This window comes from Enhydra lutris, unplaced genomic scaffold (assembly GCF_002288905.1).
Source record: "Enhydra lutris kenyoni isolate GAN:26980312 unplaced genomic scaffold, ASM228890v2 scaffoldscaffold123, whole genome shotgun sequence".
Taxonomy (NCBI): Eukaryota; Metazoa; Chordata; class Mammalia; order Carnivora; family Mustelidae; genus Enhydra; species Enhydra lutris.
Window position 1 is genome coordinate 380,462 of NW_019154207.1, and position 16,886 is coordinate 397,347.

General features: G+C 36.2%; 1 protein-coding gene across 1 annotated transcript in view; it reads right to left on the minus strand.

Annotated features, from left to right (window-relative positions):
* The window catches only part of LOC111139896 (nuclear RNA export factor 2-like), a 121,717-nt gene that overhangs the window by 9,786 nt on the left and 95,045 nt on the right, over positions 1-16,886 (minus strand). The window contains 1 exon segment of the mRNA XM_022492322.1: positions 3,461-3,492. Coding sequence (XP_022348030.1) covers positions 3,461-3,492 — 32 coding nt within the window.

The window sequence follows — 16,886 nt, forward strand, 5'->3', positions numbered from 1 at the left end:
CTATTTTTAACTCAGCCGGCAAAGTGATATTTTAAAGCGTAAGTCAAAACTTGTCAGTCTTTTGCTATAGAGGACTTGAAGCCCATCAAAATGTTAAAAGGTGAGTTCATCATGATAAGAGCAACAAAAAGAAACCTTGTTGTTGACATTTGGAGAAGGTCAGTAAGTCAACTTAGTTTCATGAAAATTTATAAAGAAGAAGAATCAAATATTTATTCTTTTTTCTGTATAAGGTGTATATAAAGATAGCAAATTTATTGATGATGGGGTTTCTTTTTATAAGTGTATTCTAGCTAATATAAGAAGGCATGATAGAATTTGAGCATCATCATTTTAAAACTCCTAAGTAAGGAACCTACACAATGGTGATAAATGGCTGGTAAATATCACACACACACACACACACACACACACACACACACACACACACAAACACACATCAGACATCATGTGTTATGTTATAGGCACTGTCTATGAAGAAGTCTTGTCAAAAGGATCAAACCTGTGTCTGATCAAGACTTTTAAGTTCTTGGGGTGCCTGGGTGGCTCAGTGGGTTAAAGTCTCTGCCTTCGGCTCAGGTCATGATCTCAGGGTCCTGGGATCGAGCCCCGCATCAGGCTCTCTGCTCATCGGGGAGCCTGTTTCCCTCTCACTCTCTGCCTGCCTCTCTGCCTCCTTGTGATCTCTGTCTGTCAAATAAATAAATAAACTCTTTAAAAAAAAGACTTTTAAGTTCTTGTTTCAGCATTAAGATGCAATGACAGTTTCTTTAACAAACAAATGAGGGGAAAAGATATGTGAATATATTCGGTATTTTATGTTTGTATGCTATTGGGATATATTATGCATTTATGCAGATATAGATATCTGCATTTATATATAGATATATATAAAATATGATCATAAGCAAAAAACCTCTTTAACCAGCACTTTTTATTTAACAAAATTTTTATGCCATTGCATGTTCAGAAATACTTAATAGATTTTTATTATTTGTCAAATTAATATGCTTTTTCTTTAAAGACACTGTAGAAATTAAAACTAATGTAACTTATTCACCAGAGCAAGAACTGAGGGCTTAATTTCATTGAGCTGGAAGCTCAGGAAAAAATAAATAACATTAATTTGAAACATACCTTTTTATATTTTAAAAATGTGGAAATAATAATTTCTGATTTTCATATAATTTGTACATTAGATTATCATTTCAGTTAAAATCTTAATTGTCACAAACATTAACCTACTAATACAGTTTCAAAATTTTTTTAAAGATTTTGCTTATTTATTTGACAGAGAGAGAGATCACAAGTAGGCAGAGAGAGAGAGGAAGAAGCAGGCTCCCCTCCAAGCAGAGAGCTGGATACAGGACTCGATCCCAGGACCCTGAGATCATGACCTGAGCCGAAGGCAGAGGCCCAACCCACTGAGCCACCCAGACGCCCTACAGTTTCAAATTTTAACAAATCCAAGGTTTTGCTACAATAAGCTAATATGAAAAAGATTATATACACATTCTATATATTTTATTGTTTTCCATGTAATAATTCCCATAAGTAGATTATTTTGGTCAAAACAGGAATATTACCAATTTTAAGAAATTTTTATAAGTGACATATATATATATATATTTTACACCTCTTTGCATGCTAAACAACAGTGAGAGAAGGAGTCTATTTACTCACCAGTCCACCTCAAATTTAAAGAGTTTGCATTCTGATTAGACAATTATCTTTTAAATTTATATTCAGAATAACATTGCCTCTAATAAATATATGTATTTATTTAAAACACGAAGATATAGTGGAGTGGGGATCCAGAATCTATTGTCAGTGGAATGGTTGAAATATGAGAGTGACTGACCTGAGGGCCTCAGAAAAAGGAGCAAATAGTCAAAAATAGGGGGATAAGATGATGATGTGTGCTTGTAATATAATAAAACAAGAAAATTATCTGAGGTACTGACTCTATGCTGGCCAGACACATCCATCTGGAAAACTTAATGGAAAGCATATTACATGTGTTTTCCTGTTCTTGTTACCTTATCTTCCAGACATTAGAGAAAGCACAGTGCAGAAGATAGTGATTATAAGGACTATGCCAAACTAAGCATGAAAAAAGAAATAAATTTAGAGTTTTGTTTCCAGCACTTAGAGATGAGCTAATTTGAACCAAACTTCCAACTTAGAACAACTAGAAAAGTGTAAAAAAATCATTTAAAATAAAATACTATTTGAAGGCATCAAAGAGCTTGCCATGCTATAAGATGCTGTGGAGCAAAGATCAGAGGGTAAAAGAAAATCCAGAAGGCAATCCCAATGTTTGAGGCTACTTCTCTTTGAGCAGCAATTGATGATTCCTAAGGAGACACATAAAATGCTTAAATGCTGGCAAATTTGTGGCAGATTTTCTACAGAGTCATAAGGTTAAGTATATAAATGTTGAAAGTGGGGCTTCCAGGGAGAGGAGATCCTAGCAAACCACTCAGGCTTAAGTAGGGACCTCCAAGAACTATAGAAGGCAAGTAAGGGCAAATTGAAACTAGATCAGTCCTCTAAGGGACTGAAGTCCAGATTGATAATCTCAACCACCAATGGGATTAAACGTATTTGGGGTTGTTTGTTGCTGTCTGGCAGTTTATCAGGAAAAAAAAACAAATGAAAAAAACTTTTTTCATGAAGAACAATAACTTCGTTCTAGGACTGAAGTAAATAAATCCACAGTGTATTACATATAGTTCCCTGAAAAAAAATTAGAATAACTAGCTTAAAAAGAGATAAAATAGGGGTGTCTGGGTGGCTCAGTGGGTTAAGCCTCTGCCTTCGGCTCAGATCATGATCCCAGGGTCCTGGGATCAAGCCCTGCATCAGGCTCTCTGCTCAGCAGGGAGCCTGATTCCCTTCCTCTCTCTGCCTGCCTCTCTGCCTACTTGTGATCTGTCAAATAAATAAATAAAATCTTAAAAAAAAAGAGATAAGATAATATGATTAAAAATCAAGGAACAAAAAAAGACATTTAAAAAATCCACATGAAATCCAGATAATGGCATTATTAGACGTAAACATTAAAATAATCATGGGGAGTTAGGAGAAGGGAGTTGGGGGAAATTGGAAGGGGAGGTGAACAATGGGAGACTATGGACTCTGAAAAACAATCTGAAGGGTTTGAAGAGGTGGGGGGGGTGGGAGGTTGGGGGAACCAGGTGGTGGGTATTAGAGAGGGCACGGATTGCATGGAGCACTGGGTGTGGTACAAAAACAATGAATACTGTTATGCTGGAAATAAATTAAAAAAAAGATTAAAAAATAAAATAATCATGACTATAATTGTCAAGAAAATATAAAAAATTGAAAATTTGGTCAAGAATTTGAAAATATAAAAAAAGAATGAAAACTCTAAAACTCAAAAACACAATACCCGGAATTAAGAACAATTATAGTATTAGCAGCGTAAGAGACACACTGAAAGGAGAGTCAGAGAAATAAATGAAGGGTCTGAAAAAAAATATCCAGAATGAAGTATGGAGAGACAAAATGATGAAGGATATAGAAAGAGATGGAACAAATTTAAAAGGTATTCAGTAAATATATTAAACATGTTTAATTGGAGACCCATAAAGGAGAAAGAACAGTGCAGAATAGTATTTCAAGATAGAATGTTCAAGAAATTTTGAAAAGTAACATAGGACATTAAGTCACAGATGTAGGAAGCAGTATGTATATATGCCAACCATAGTGAGGTATGAGGAAAACCAAACCCAGGTCCATCACAATAAAGCTGTTGAAACACAAATAAAGAGAAAATATTTAAAGAAGACAGAGACAAACAACAGATTATCTTAAAATGAGCATAATTAAGACTGACATATAATGTTTAAACAGAAATAATGCTGGCTTGAAGAAAGTGAAATTCTATCTTCATAGAGTTGAAGTAAAATAACTGCATACTTAGAATTTTGTGTCTATAAAAAACTTATCTTTTGGAAATGGAAGTTAAAAGTAGACATTTTAATGCAAACAAAAGCTAAGCAAATCTGTCACCAGCCAACTCATACTAAAGATTTATGTTCAAGTCAAAAAATATGATCTGAGATGAAGGCATATAGATGCAAGAAGAATGAAGAATAATGAAATTTCAAAATATGGAGGAAAATCTAAATGAATATTGACTGTATAATATAGTGATAATTTCTTTGAAAAATTTTTATATAATTATATTATAAATATATTATATAATATAATTAAAATGCATATCAATAAATCAGGAGGCATTAATAGAATTGAACTATGAAAGATATGAGTGTTATCCAATGAAATGCAAAAGAACTGATTTATGTTAAACTGTGATAAAGCAAAAGTATATGTTGTAACCTGAAGAGTAAACACTACAAAAATGACAAAAGAATGTTAAACTTCCAAGTGAAATGGGTAAAAATTGAAAAATCAAAAATAATAGTATTAAACACTATGAAATAGAGGAAAAGGAAACTAGAAAGGAAAATAAATATAGGGTAAACAATAAGATAATTTAAACTAAATTATAGCTGGAATTACATTATATGTCAATGGCCTGAAGGTTTCTAATTAAAAATCAGAGATCATAAACCTAGCTTAGGGGCGCCTGGGTAGCTCAGTAAGTTAAGTGTCCCACTCTTGATTTTGGCTCGGGTCATGAGATCAAACCCCGAGTCAGGTTCCTGGCTCAGTGGGAAGGCTGCTTGAGATTCTCTCTCTTCCTCTGCCCCTCCCCCCACTCTCAAGTAATTAAAAAAATCTTTAAAAAGCATCAGATTAAAAAAATATTCAATCAAATGCTCCTTTAAAGGGACATATGTAAAATGTAAGTATATAGAAAATGTTTAAAAAAAGATGGCATAAGATATACCACTTAAACAGAGTCTCAAAGCTGGTATGAGAATTCATAAGAGAAAAAAAATATACCTCAAGTAAAAACATTACTAGAGAAAAGAGGAGATTACAAATGATAAAATGCTAAATTCAACAAAAATATTAATAAAATAGTTTTTATTAACATATAATGTATTATTTGCCCCAGGGGTACAGGTCTGTGAATCATCAGGCTTACACATTTCACAGCACTCACCAAACCATATACCCTCCCCAATGTCCATAACCCAGCCACCCTATCCCCACCCCCCACCCCCCAGCAACCCTGTTTTAATAAAATAGTTTTAAATTTTTATGCACCTTTTAATATGGAGCCCAAATATACATAGCAAAAACTGATAGAAATAAATGGAGAAAATATACACAGTAAAAAAAATGACAGAATTAAAGGGCAAAATGGACAAATCCACAGTCCCAGTGGGAAATTTTCATACACTTCACTGAGTGACAGAATAGACAAAAAATCAGTTAGATAAAGAAGATTTAAACAACATGAGTAGCAAAACTTCCTTAATTGACAATAAAACACTGCATATTACAATGCATGTAATGTTCCAGAATATATCATATATGGGCCATAAGCCAAGCCTGGAGAAACCTTGGTGGGGATAATACAATATACCCTGAATGGTTAATGTGAAAATTCAAAGGTAATAGTGGGTTCTGTGTCTCTCCCCTTCCTCTAGTATGCATTCCAAGAATGTTAATTTCCAATACTTCTCTCGAAGTGATCCTCCTCAGGCCTCAAATCCTGGACCAGAGAGGATCAAATGACTCAGGACTTCCACTCAACCAAAAGGAACATCTCAGCTTAGTTACAGCATAGTTATCTCAGCATCACCACAGGAGGGGAGGTTTTCCACATGGAACCAAGATGGGTATGTTAGGGCCCACTCAACCCATTTCTTCAAAAGTGTAAAAAAGAGCCTGGGCCTTTGCTACTCTCCTGCCAGGCCATCTAAAGAGGGCTTAGCTGGGTGTCCTGTGGCTTAGGATTGAGAAGGGGGCCTAAAATCCTCTGCCTCATGTTGACCAGCTCACCTATGGTGTGACCTGAAGGAGTGCCCTGTCCCCACTGTCCTCAAAGGGTGTTTGTGAAGAGAATCTGTGGGGTGTGGAGCTGGGAGTTTGTGGCAGATCTGATTACAGCTCTTGAGGAAAGTAGGAGCAGGCCCTAAATCCTTATCAAGGCCACACAAGTAAGATGGAGTTCTTACAGGAAATTCCTTCCCCAAGGGCATAGAGAAGCGATTCCTGGCAGCCAGAGACTTAACTTACTGTTCTTACTGCCCCCCACCCCAGCTGGCTACCAGCCTAACACTCAAGGAACTATTTCCAACCTAGTGATCTCCACAGAGGCATTAAGTAGAATTAAGAGGACTGGATCACAGAAATTTGTAGCTGCAAAGCAGAGAACTCTGAGGGTCAGCTGTGGCCAGGCTCTGTGTTGGCTGCATTACATTGTGTTCCTTCATGAATTTCTCACAAGGAGACTCTTATCTGTAGAATTGCCACTCTTTGCCCCCTTTGAAGTTGCTAAGGCTTAAGAAAGTGTAGAAAATTGTCTGGAGTAATTCAGACATTATGTGGGCATGTAGACACTGGAACTGAGCTTTATAGAATGGGCATGATCCCACCATGCATAGCTTTAATAAGCTCTCTCAGCGATGTATCAGATTTACTTAAGAAGGAGCAAAGTTAAAGATCTGAAAATAGTCACATGGCTGGAAAAAACTCCATTCCATATCAGAGAGGTCATACTAGAGTCTGACCAGTAATTTATAAAGGAAATAGCAAACGGAGTTTGGTAGGATACTGGAATGAGAGTAGAAAAAAAAAAATCATGCCTTTTCCTTGCCTGTGAGGGGGAAGTTATGTAGAAACATTCCCCCTGGTGGTCAGGGCTAGAATTGTAGCGCTGAAGGTCTGTCCAGAAGACTTTGTAAAAGGAGGGAAGGGAGACAGGGGCCTGGACTCTAGTGCATCAGCCAGAACTTTCTGGTATTTTTCATCCTTCTTGCAGCAGTCTCTTCCTGGGTTTCTATGCCCTGAGAGAGGATATCCAACTTCTGATAAGCTGAAAAGAAATAAGCACTTAATAATGTTTAAACATTAGGGGTTAGGGAAGCATTAGGACAAAAACATATACACATACGTAGATAAACTGTCAAACTGTATTTTTAAGTGTTTCCCTCAACAATTTTGCCTACTCACAAAATATTAAACAATATTAAATATGTACTTAGGAAATAAAATCATCCTGTATCTTTCATCTATATTATCTCCTCAACCATGACCCGTAGGTACTCACTGAAAATAGATTGGTGCACATTTTCTAGATGTGTAAAATAGGTGTTTACTTATCTTAAAATATTTGTTAGGTATTATATATATATATATATATATATATGCACACACACATATATATACGTATATATTCAATGGTTCATGTGATATATATATATATACACACATATATATGCATACGTATATATTCTTTTTAAATTTTGCAATCACATAAAGAATTTTCTGCAAATTGGATTTTTCACTCATTCAGACATCTCTGGATTTTCACTTCTTTGGACAATGTGGTTTAGCCTCTGTGGACATTTACTGAACAATCATTTTGCTTTTTAATTAAATTAACTGTTGATATCTTTGTCTATCTCACTCCTGATTAGCCAAAGTCCTTCATGTATAGGCATATTAGTACAAAGTCTGCAATATTATTTGCATATATGTTCTTCCTACTTCTTACATTTTAATTTTTTTCTTTTGGAACTATAGAAAGTATTTCTGAATTTTAATTGGATTTATGGTTTAAAATGACATAGGTCTTTCTTGGAGGGTAAAGTAGGGACTGAAAAACACAAAGGGAATAGGAAGAGAAGGGAAGGGATCAGAGATTCTGGGAGGGTTCTCAGAGGGCTCCCAGCCAGTGGGGGAGGGAGCAGTGGGACATCAGGGGAGGGAGCTCTATGCACATTCACCTTCCTTGAACACTCTATTGATAGAGAAGCAGAAGACAATCTCCTGAAAGGGAAAAGCACAAGTGCTCAATCACCACCTAAATCACCACCCTCTACCCACCTGTGGCTTTCCGGGGCTGCCTGAGGGAGGAAGCAGGTACTCACCATCTGCAGCCACATACCTACCATCTTCTTGCCTATCACACACTCACACACACACAGGGGTCCTTGAACTAATTCACATTCTTGCTACCCTTGAAGTACTCATACAAGCTGCTTCTATAAGAAAAAGGAACAGAAAGTGGTGGTCTGGCCTGTGTAGGTATTTCCCACACTGTCTGGTGGGAAGACTCTGGCCCACAACCAGAGTCATGGATCAAGTAGTAACTGTGGGGGAGTAACGAGGACAGTCTATCTCTGTGGTCTGGACCCCACATGAGATTTCAAACACCCAATCAGCAGTTCTGACCTTGGATGACCTCTCTTGTCACTCTGATGAGCACTACCACACACTCTCAACCCAATTTTGATCTAACTTTCTCTTCTAAACTTACTTTTGGAGAGGTTTAAAATCTTGATTGCATGGGCCATCTGTATACTATCAGACAGGCCACCCAACTGGTATGGTTTGTTGTTTCACAAGTTCAAGGACAACGGCTTTTGGCAAAGAAGAATTGGAGTGATAGTTACTAAGACCTTGGAAACAAATATCTCTCTTTTTTGCATTTCACTGATGAACTCCTTCCCTCCCCTCCCCCATTCTTTGACCTCTGAGGAACTTTGGCAATGTCAAGGAAAATAGTGTCTTGATTTCTCTGGAGGCTGGTTAAGAAAAGTATTCAGCAGAATAAATGGTAAGTGTGAGTCTGCATAGAGAGAGTACTAGGGTAAAAACCAGACCTATTTCTTTTTACAGGACATAGATCCTTTTTCTCTTTCATGTCCTCCAGTCTTATATAGGACAGAAAACACATACTACTATATTTGTGTGTGTCTGAGTGTGTAGTCATATAGATGTACAAAACTGCTGATATTGCTGAGTAGGGGAGTAATCACAATTGGTTTCTTTATATTTTTATTTGCTTTTAAATTTTAAAAGTTTATTGTATTTAAATTTCATAATATAAATTATGTTTGAAAAATACTCCCTCACTTAAATTTTATATGATTTACAGATCTCCAAACATGCAGATATATTTCTAGGAATTCATCATACATAAGCCCTTATTTTCTGAATTTTGTTAATAAAAATGTTATGAAAAATTTAACATACACCAAATAATATAGAACTACACTTTCCAATAAGATAGCCACTAGTCACATATGGCTATTGAATATTTGAAATGAAATCTTATCTGGATTAAGATGTGTTTTAAGTGTAAAATACACACCATAAAAAAACTAACACTTATTTTGCATCCACTAAGTTCTGAGATGGTATAGTATATTAAGTTATGCTTAATTTGGTATGGGTTTTGAAAAGCTAGTTTTTGGAAAGCTGATAATCTTATAATTATATAATAATATAGTAATGTCAAAATAGTTCTAGTTATTCCAGACCCAATACTTTTCTTTGATGCCACTAGTTCAGTCAACAGAACTTTAATGGGCATTTTTTATGTTTGGGGGATAATAGTTTGGTGACAGATATAAAAATGACTAAGATGTGATTTCTACTCTTGGTGGAGTTCACAAAAGCATGCACAAGGCAGGTACGTAAACACATAATGTCCTTATAGAAATACTGCATTCATCCTGCATTTTCTTTTTTTTTTTTTTTATCCTACATTCTCATAAGCAGCATGGGTCTAATAACCTTAGCCAAGAGTTTTGGAGTCAGATTGAAGTATGTAAAAATGCTTTCATGAGGTATTAATCCTAAGACTTTAATGAATTGCAGAACCTAACTTCGATGGTTGCAATGAGGCTTCATGTAAGAGCATATGCAAATTATTACCCACAGTACCCTGTGTGAAATAAGAATTTGGAAAAAAGTTGGTTCTTTCCCTTTCTCTCCCTGATATTTCACATAAATTTTGTAATTTAAAATACTTTTAAGAAGATGAAAGTTCTGATTTGTGAGCCACAGAGTAAAATGTCCAGGATGAGAGCTTAATTGTTACTCTGTTAAGTCATCTACACAGTAATTGGGAATGTGAATCACCTATCTAAAGAAACTACATAAATTTTATAAGTTTTGTTGTTGTAGGAAGGCATTTCCAAGCTGGTCTAATGATGTTATTTAGAAAATAAACTTGTATTATTTTTTTTCTTTATTTTCCTGTTAACTAAGTCTCCTCTTATTTAGACTCTGATTGGCAGAAACTTTTAGCAATTTTTAAAAATTCATTAAAAACCTGAGAGCCAAAGAATATTTGAGAAAATTCCATGGGCTCATGGGCAAGTTCATTCAAAACTTGCTTATACCTAAGATGTAATTAGTAAAAAGTCCTTCTCTTTTAAGTAATTAAAGAATAATCTCAAAGGTGAATTTGGGCTCTAAAACTTTGAGTAAATACGGTTTTTTAAAAGAGATTAAGCTTTTAGATCATATGGACAGTGAATATGAAACTGTAATCTATCCTTCAGAAATTCATTTCAACATATTCATTTATGCCTTCATTATCCATCAAAGTCTACAACTGTACCTGATCCATGGAGTAAAGCATCTTTTGAGGAGTGTATCATTAGCATTTTAAAAATATTATTTATTTATTTGACACAGAGAGAGAGGAAGAGAGTATCCGAGAAAGAGGGAGATGCAGATTCCCCACTGAGCAGAGAGCCCAATGTGGGACTCAATCCCAGAGACCCAGGGTCATGACCTGAGCTGAAGGCAGACGCTTAACTGACTGAGCCATCCAGTTGCTCCTGTCATTAGCATTTTTAATTTAGGTTCACAATATTGGTGAATAGGAAATGTTTCTAGCCGATCAAATGTTCACTACCCCCTTCCACCCCAGCCTAGGATAAGGAATGAAATGCAATGTTCTATGACTTTTAAGTGTACTTTTAATTAAAATTCTTATTTGTTCTCAGTCTAGATTCTTAATCTAAGATCATCTTAAATTATTTCTTACACAGAATTCCTGGGTTGCTTTGGATAACCAGTCAGTCAAAGATTAACATTAAAAATGATAGCCAGAGTCAAGTTTGGACAATCCTCTCAAAGAAGCTCAGCTAAGGTGAAGAAACTGAATTAAGAGAGAATAAGAATAACTAACATACAAGACACTGCTCTAAGTGTCATACACAAATTCTTTTAATCCTCATAATTATCCTAGGAAGTAAGTACAATTAATATTCCTATGTTGCTGATGAAGAAAGGTGTTGTAGTTTCCCAAAGTTACACTACTATGAAATAGTAGAGTCTAGTTAAAAACCTTGGGGTCAAACACTACTTTACAAAAGCTCTGTGTGAGACAAATTTACCTTGTGCCTATCCCCAGAGATTCTGATTCAATTATTGTGAGATAGGATTGAAATAGAGGCAGTGGTCCAATGAAGTCAACTTCTATTGGCTCATGAGATCTGGTTAGAAAAATTTCAGGAATTTTACCAGCTGGTTGAATTTACTATTTCACATCAATAGGTTAAAATTGGTCATCAGATAACTGCACCCCAATATTTATAGCAGCAATGTCCTCAGTAGCCAAACTATGGAAAGATCCCAGATGCCCATCAGATGAATGGTTAAAGAAGAAGATGCTGTATAACACACACACACACACACACACACACACACACACTGAAATACTACTCAGGCATCAAAAAAATGAAATCTTGCCATTTGCAATGATGAGGATGGAACTAGAGGGTATTATGCTAATAGGTCAGTCAGAGAAAGACAATTATCATATGATCTCACTCACGTGTGGAATTTAAGAAACAAGACAGAGGATCATGAGGGAATAGAGGAAAAAATAAAACAAGATGAGATCAGAGAGGGAAACAAACCATAAGAGACTCTTAATCATAGGAAGCAAACAGGGTTGTTGGAAGGGAGGAGGGTGAGGGGATGGGGTAATGAGCACTGAGTGTTACATGAGACTGATGAATCACTGACAACCCCTGAAACTAATAATACAGAATATGTTAACTAATTGAATTTAAATAAAAAATAGATTAAAAGAAAAAAGAAAAGGAAAAGGAAAAATAAAATAGGCCATTGTGGGAGTATTTATACCACAAAAATCAACAAAGGCTATGTATCAGCCTCTTCTACAGAATAGTTATTAAACATTTAGCAGCAGACCACTCGGTAGAGATCAGGTATCAGTATTTTTTAAAACCCCTCAGGTGATAATAAGATGTATGTGAAATTGTAAACCCCTGCTTGTAAACTATTAACTGTCATTTTTTCAAGGGGTGACATCAGAGGGGTTAGAAGACGGGATGCTCACCTTTTACCACATAATTTACTTGAGAAGCACATACATTTCTTCCATAAAATAATATGCCAAATTTAAAGATACCAACAAAGATATATCTTTTTCAAGATTGCCCCTGCCTTCTACTTGTAGATATAGAAATAGCAGCTGATATTAATTTATGTTATGGCAATTGTATGGATGTAGCAGGCAATCAAGGGAGATTCTTTAACATAGTCTATAAAGAAAGGTTGAGTAGCAGGGTCAGTTTTTTGAGGAGCCAATAATGGATTCTGATCAGCAGATAAAGTACACCTCCAAAAAAAAAAAAAAAAGTACACCTCCAGTAGACATTGGCTTCGGTTAGGAGATGAAGATACAGAAAAGTAGGCAGTGAAATACAGGGAGATCTAACACTAGGGAACTATAGTCCAGAAATAAGAGATTAGACTTGGGATTACTGGCAAGAAACAGGAGGAAACTTGGTCATGAAAGTGTTTGGTCCTACGAGCAATGGAATGGGAAGAAATATGGGTAAGTAAGATTGAGCCAATTCCGTATAACTGGAAGACAAAAGCTCGATTAACTAAGCCAAGATTAAGTGAGGACCAGCAACAAATGTGGCTTGATAATGAGCCTTAGTTTGGATCACAGCTGTAGGAACAAAGATGATATGGCTACCAGGACTAAAATTATGTGGAAAGAGAGTGGCTGCAATTTGTTACATATAACTTCAGGTCAACAATTGTGATACCCCAACAATCATAGTTTTACCTTAAGGTGCAACTTCACTTACACAGACCATAAAGAAAATGCCACTGCAAATGGTCAACAAAATGAGGCTGCATCATCCCCATTACACTCCAGCTTCTATGCAGCAAACATCCTTATTTTGGTCTCACTTCATGATTTTTAGCAAAGACCAACTAGTGTAGTAAAAGTGAATAAATAAATAAGAAATGGTAGGTAAAAACAGAGCAGTATAGACTTGAAAGATAAGTAATATAAATCATATAAAAGCCAGGATATAGAGGGGATGTTATGGCCTCATTGTGTTCATATAATAATGAAGTCATTCTTAAATTTACGATCCACACAGTAGAGAAAACTTTTGAGATGGTAAAGGGACCCCTAATGCTGACATCCAAGAGATATGTTGATAGACAAGCAACTTATCAAATCTTATTGGTGAAATTTTTTCAGTAGTCTATACAGATGCATCCTTTGAATGCTGACACATTTGGTTAAAGGTAATAAGTGGTAATAATAGATCAAATAAACTTATTAACTGCAAAAGCTCAAATTTATGGAGTTTCTTGGGGACAGGCACTCCAATAGTACGTACCACATTGTAGATATTCAATAAATTTTTATTGAACTGAAAGAACGGTGTGTGGCAATCTGTATATTGAAAAATCATTAGAGCAGACTTAAGATTATTAGAGTAAAAGTTTCAAAAGGAATTTACTTAGTCTTCCAGAGAGGGTTCTTGACGAAAGCGTTTTAGTTACTATGATATGTTAACTGGGCTAGGCTATAGTATTCATATAGTATTCATTTATTAAACATCCATCTATACATTGGTGTAGAGGTATTTGTAGATGTGGTTAACATCTGAAATCAGGTGACTTTAAACAAAGATTATTCTCGATAGTGTAGGTGGGCCTCATCCAACCTACTAAAAGTTTTTTTTTTTAAGTATTTATCTATTTACTTTTAGAGAGTAAGAGACAGCATGTGAGCATGTGTGGGGGTGGGTAGGCACAAAGGGAGAGAAAGAATCCCAAGCAAGAAGACTCTCGGCTGAACATAGAGCCCAACAGGGGGCTCAGCAGCAGGAAGGGTGGGTTGCTAAAAGTTGGGCTCAATCCCATGACCCCTAGGTGGACCTGGGCCAAAACCAAGTAAGATACTCAACTAACTGAGCCACTCAGGTGCCCTACTTTTTTTTTTTTCTGAAAGTTCTTAAGGGCAAAAACTCAGGTTTCCCAGAGGAAGAAGAAATTCTGTTGCAAGACTGCAGCATTAATTCCTGCATGCGCCTGCTGGCCTGCTCTGTGGACTTCAGACTCGCCAGTCCCCACAGTTACATAAGACAGTTCCTTGAAATAAATGTAAATAAATAAAACTCTTTGAAATAAATATATCCTACTGGTTCTGTTTCTCTGGAGAACCCTGACTTACACAAGTCCTTGGCTTAATGTTTAATAGGGTAATATGTACTACAGATCTTTACAGTCTTTTTGAAATGATATTCTCTCTCCAGTCATTTAAATATTTGACTTGTCTCATGTCATATATTGACTTATTTCCTTATTAATTTAATGACATAGTTCTCTGAAATCCAGTTTGCAAATATTTATTTTACTTATGGTAGGTTAGTTTAATTCCTCTTGAGATTTTAAAATATCTTTTTTGGTTTTCTTTTTATATTTTGACAACCCAAATAATCCAAAAATGTTTTTAGTCAATTTTAGGACACAACTGTTTTATTATTTCTAAAAAGCGTTTAAAATTTAATAGCTTTCTATATATACTAGCAAATTTTAAAGTTCCTTGACATTTTTTAGCATTCTTTCAAACATATCCTTCTCTATTTCATTCATATTAAAGACTTTTTGGTTAATTAATATAATTTCTGTGATGGTTAATTTTATGTGTCAACTTGACTGGGCTCAGGGACACCCAGATAAGTGGTAAAATATTATTTCTGGGTGTGTCTGCAAGGGTGTTTTTAGGAGAGATTAGAATTTTGATCAGTAGACTGAGTAAAACTAATTGCCCTCACCAATGTTAGTGGGCTTCATCCAATCTGTTGAGGGTTCAAATAGAAAAAAATGCAGAGAAAGGTCAAATTTATTCTCTCTGCTTAAGCTAAGACATTCTTCTTCTCCTGCCCTTGTCATTGGTACTCCTGGTTCTCAGGTCTTTGAAACTGGACTGGGACTTATACCATTGCCTGCTCCCCACCTCCCACAGCCACCCTCTGGCCCTGGGTTCTTGAGCTTTCAGAATTTGACCAGAAGTTCAACACTGGCTTTGCTGGGCCTCCAGCTTTCATTTAGTAGATCGTGGAACTTCTCAGCCTTCATAATCACATAAGTCAATCCCTCATAATAAATCCCCTACATATCTATCATCTACCTATCTATCCTATTGGTTCTCTTTCTCTGGAGAACTCTGACTAATAAAGGTATCAACAAGAAGTCTATGTATACAGATGCAGGTGTGGATAGGTGAAGTGATGTGGTGGTAGAAGTCAGTGAAAGTTCACTTTTGATACCTACAATTTTCTAGTAAAATATAAAGTAACAGAAAAGTTGGGATGGGGAAGTGGTGTTGGGAGTTTGAGGAGAGAGAAAGTATGAAATCATAACTTAAAACATTTGGAAAGTTAAGGGAGAGTGGGGCTATTGAGTAATTGAGTAATTTACTGGCAGCATTAAGGGCCTGGTTGAAGTTCATGTTAGTCAAGTTAAAGTTATCCATGTGGTTGTGCATTTTCCTCCAGCTAGGTTTAGCTGTGTGGGTTCAAGCTCCTTGAGGTGTATTTGGTTTAGTCATGGTTATGATTTTTCCAAGGAAACAATACAAAGTGAGAGAGGGGTAGAAGAGTACAGGGTACATGTAAACAAGTGTTAATGAAGACTGAACATAACATTTAAGCTGGGGAAGGAGGGGAGAAAAATCAATAAGGGAGCAAGGGATGATGAAATCTGATAAGATCTATGGGTTGGAGATTTTGGTGAGTTTGAAAGAAGGTGGGATTCTGAGTGAGCTGAAAAGAAAGGAGGTGATAGAAAGAGGAATGTTTGAAATTGAGATTATGGAGAAGTTGCTAAAATAGCTATGACAGGGCCCAGGGTATGACCATGTGAGTGAGTAGCTGAGATGGGGTTAAAGACAATGTCATAAAGGAGAAATGTTCAAGGAACCGAGGGAGTCAGTGTGTCAGAATGGTTGTTCTTGAGCTCACCAGGAATTAGGACAGTACTACTTCATTGAGAGTGACCATATTCCAGGAGCTAAAATCTTCAAAATATAAGGAGAGATGGGAAACTGAAGTTTGGTAGATGACAACAATAAAGGCTAGTTGGTGATAAGCTGCCAAAAGCCAGCAGCTTTTAAAGATGTGAGAGAGGAATTGCCTAAGGCAACAATAAGAAGGAAGAAAGACATTTATTCAACCTTCAGGTTCTGTGGTACAGTGGTGGTGTGAGAGAAAAATCATATACTTCTCTTGAGTGGGCTGCAGGGGACACAGAGTCCTCAGAGGGAGAGCCTGGTTTCTGTAGGGGAAGACAATAAAGGACACATTTAGAGAAGAGGTTGAGGATATAGGGGAATTACTGAGGGTGCATTTTGTTTTAGGAATAGGGAAGGGGTGTGAGAAATAAACTAGGGAAGGGATGTGGTCACAGCTTTATGGAGGTTAAAATGAAGGATCCGAGGGGTGTCATGGGGGATCTCAAGGTTCTTGTGGTAACTGGCATAAATGAAGATAAACATCATTATTAGGTGAATTCTGATAGATTCAAGGCAGATAGATTCAAGGCAGATTTTGAATTTTGGGCTATGGTGGGGTGGTTGGGTGTCTGGAACTTCCTGTTGACCCCAAGTAATGTGGAAATTCAGTCTTACA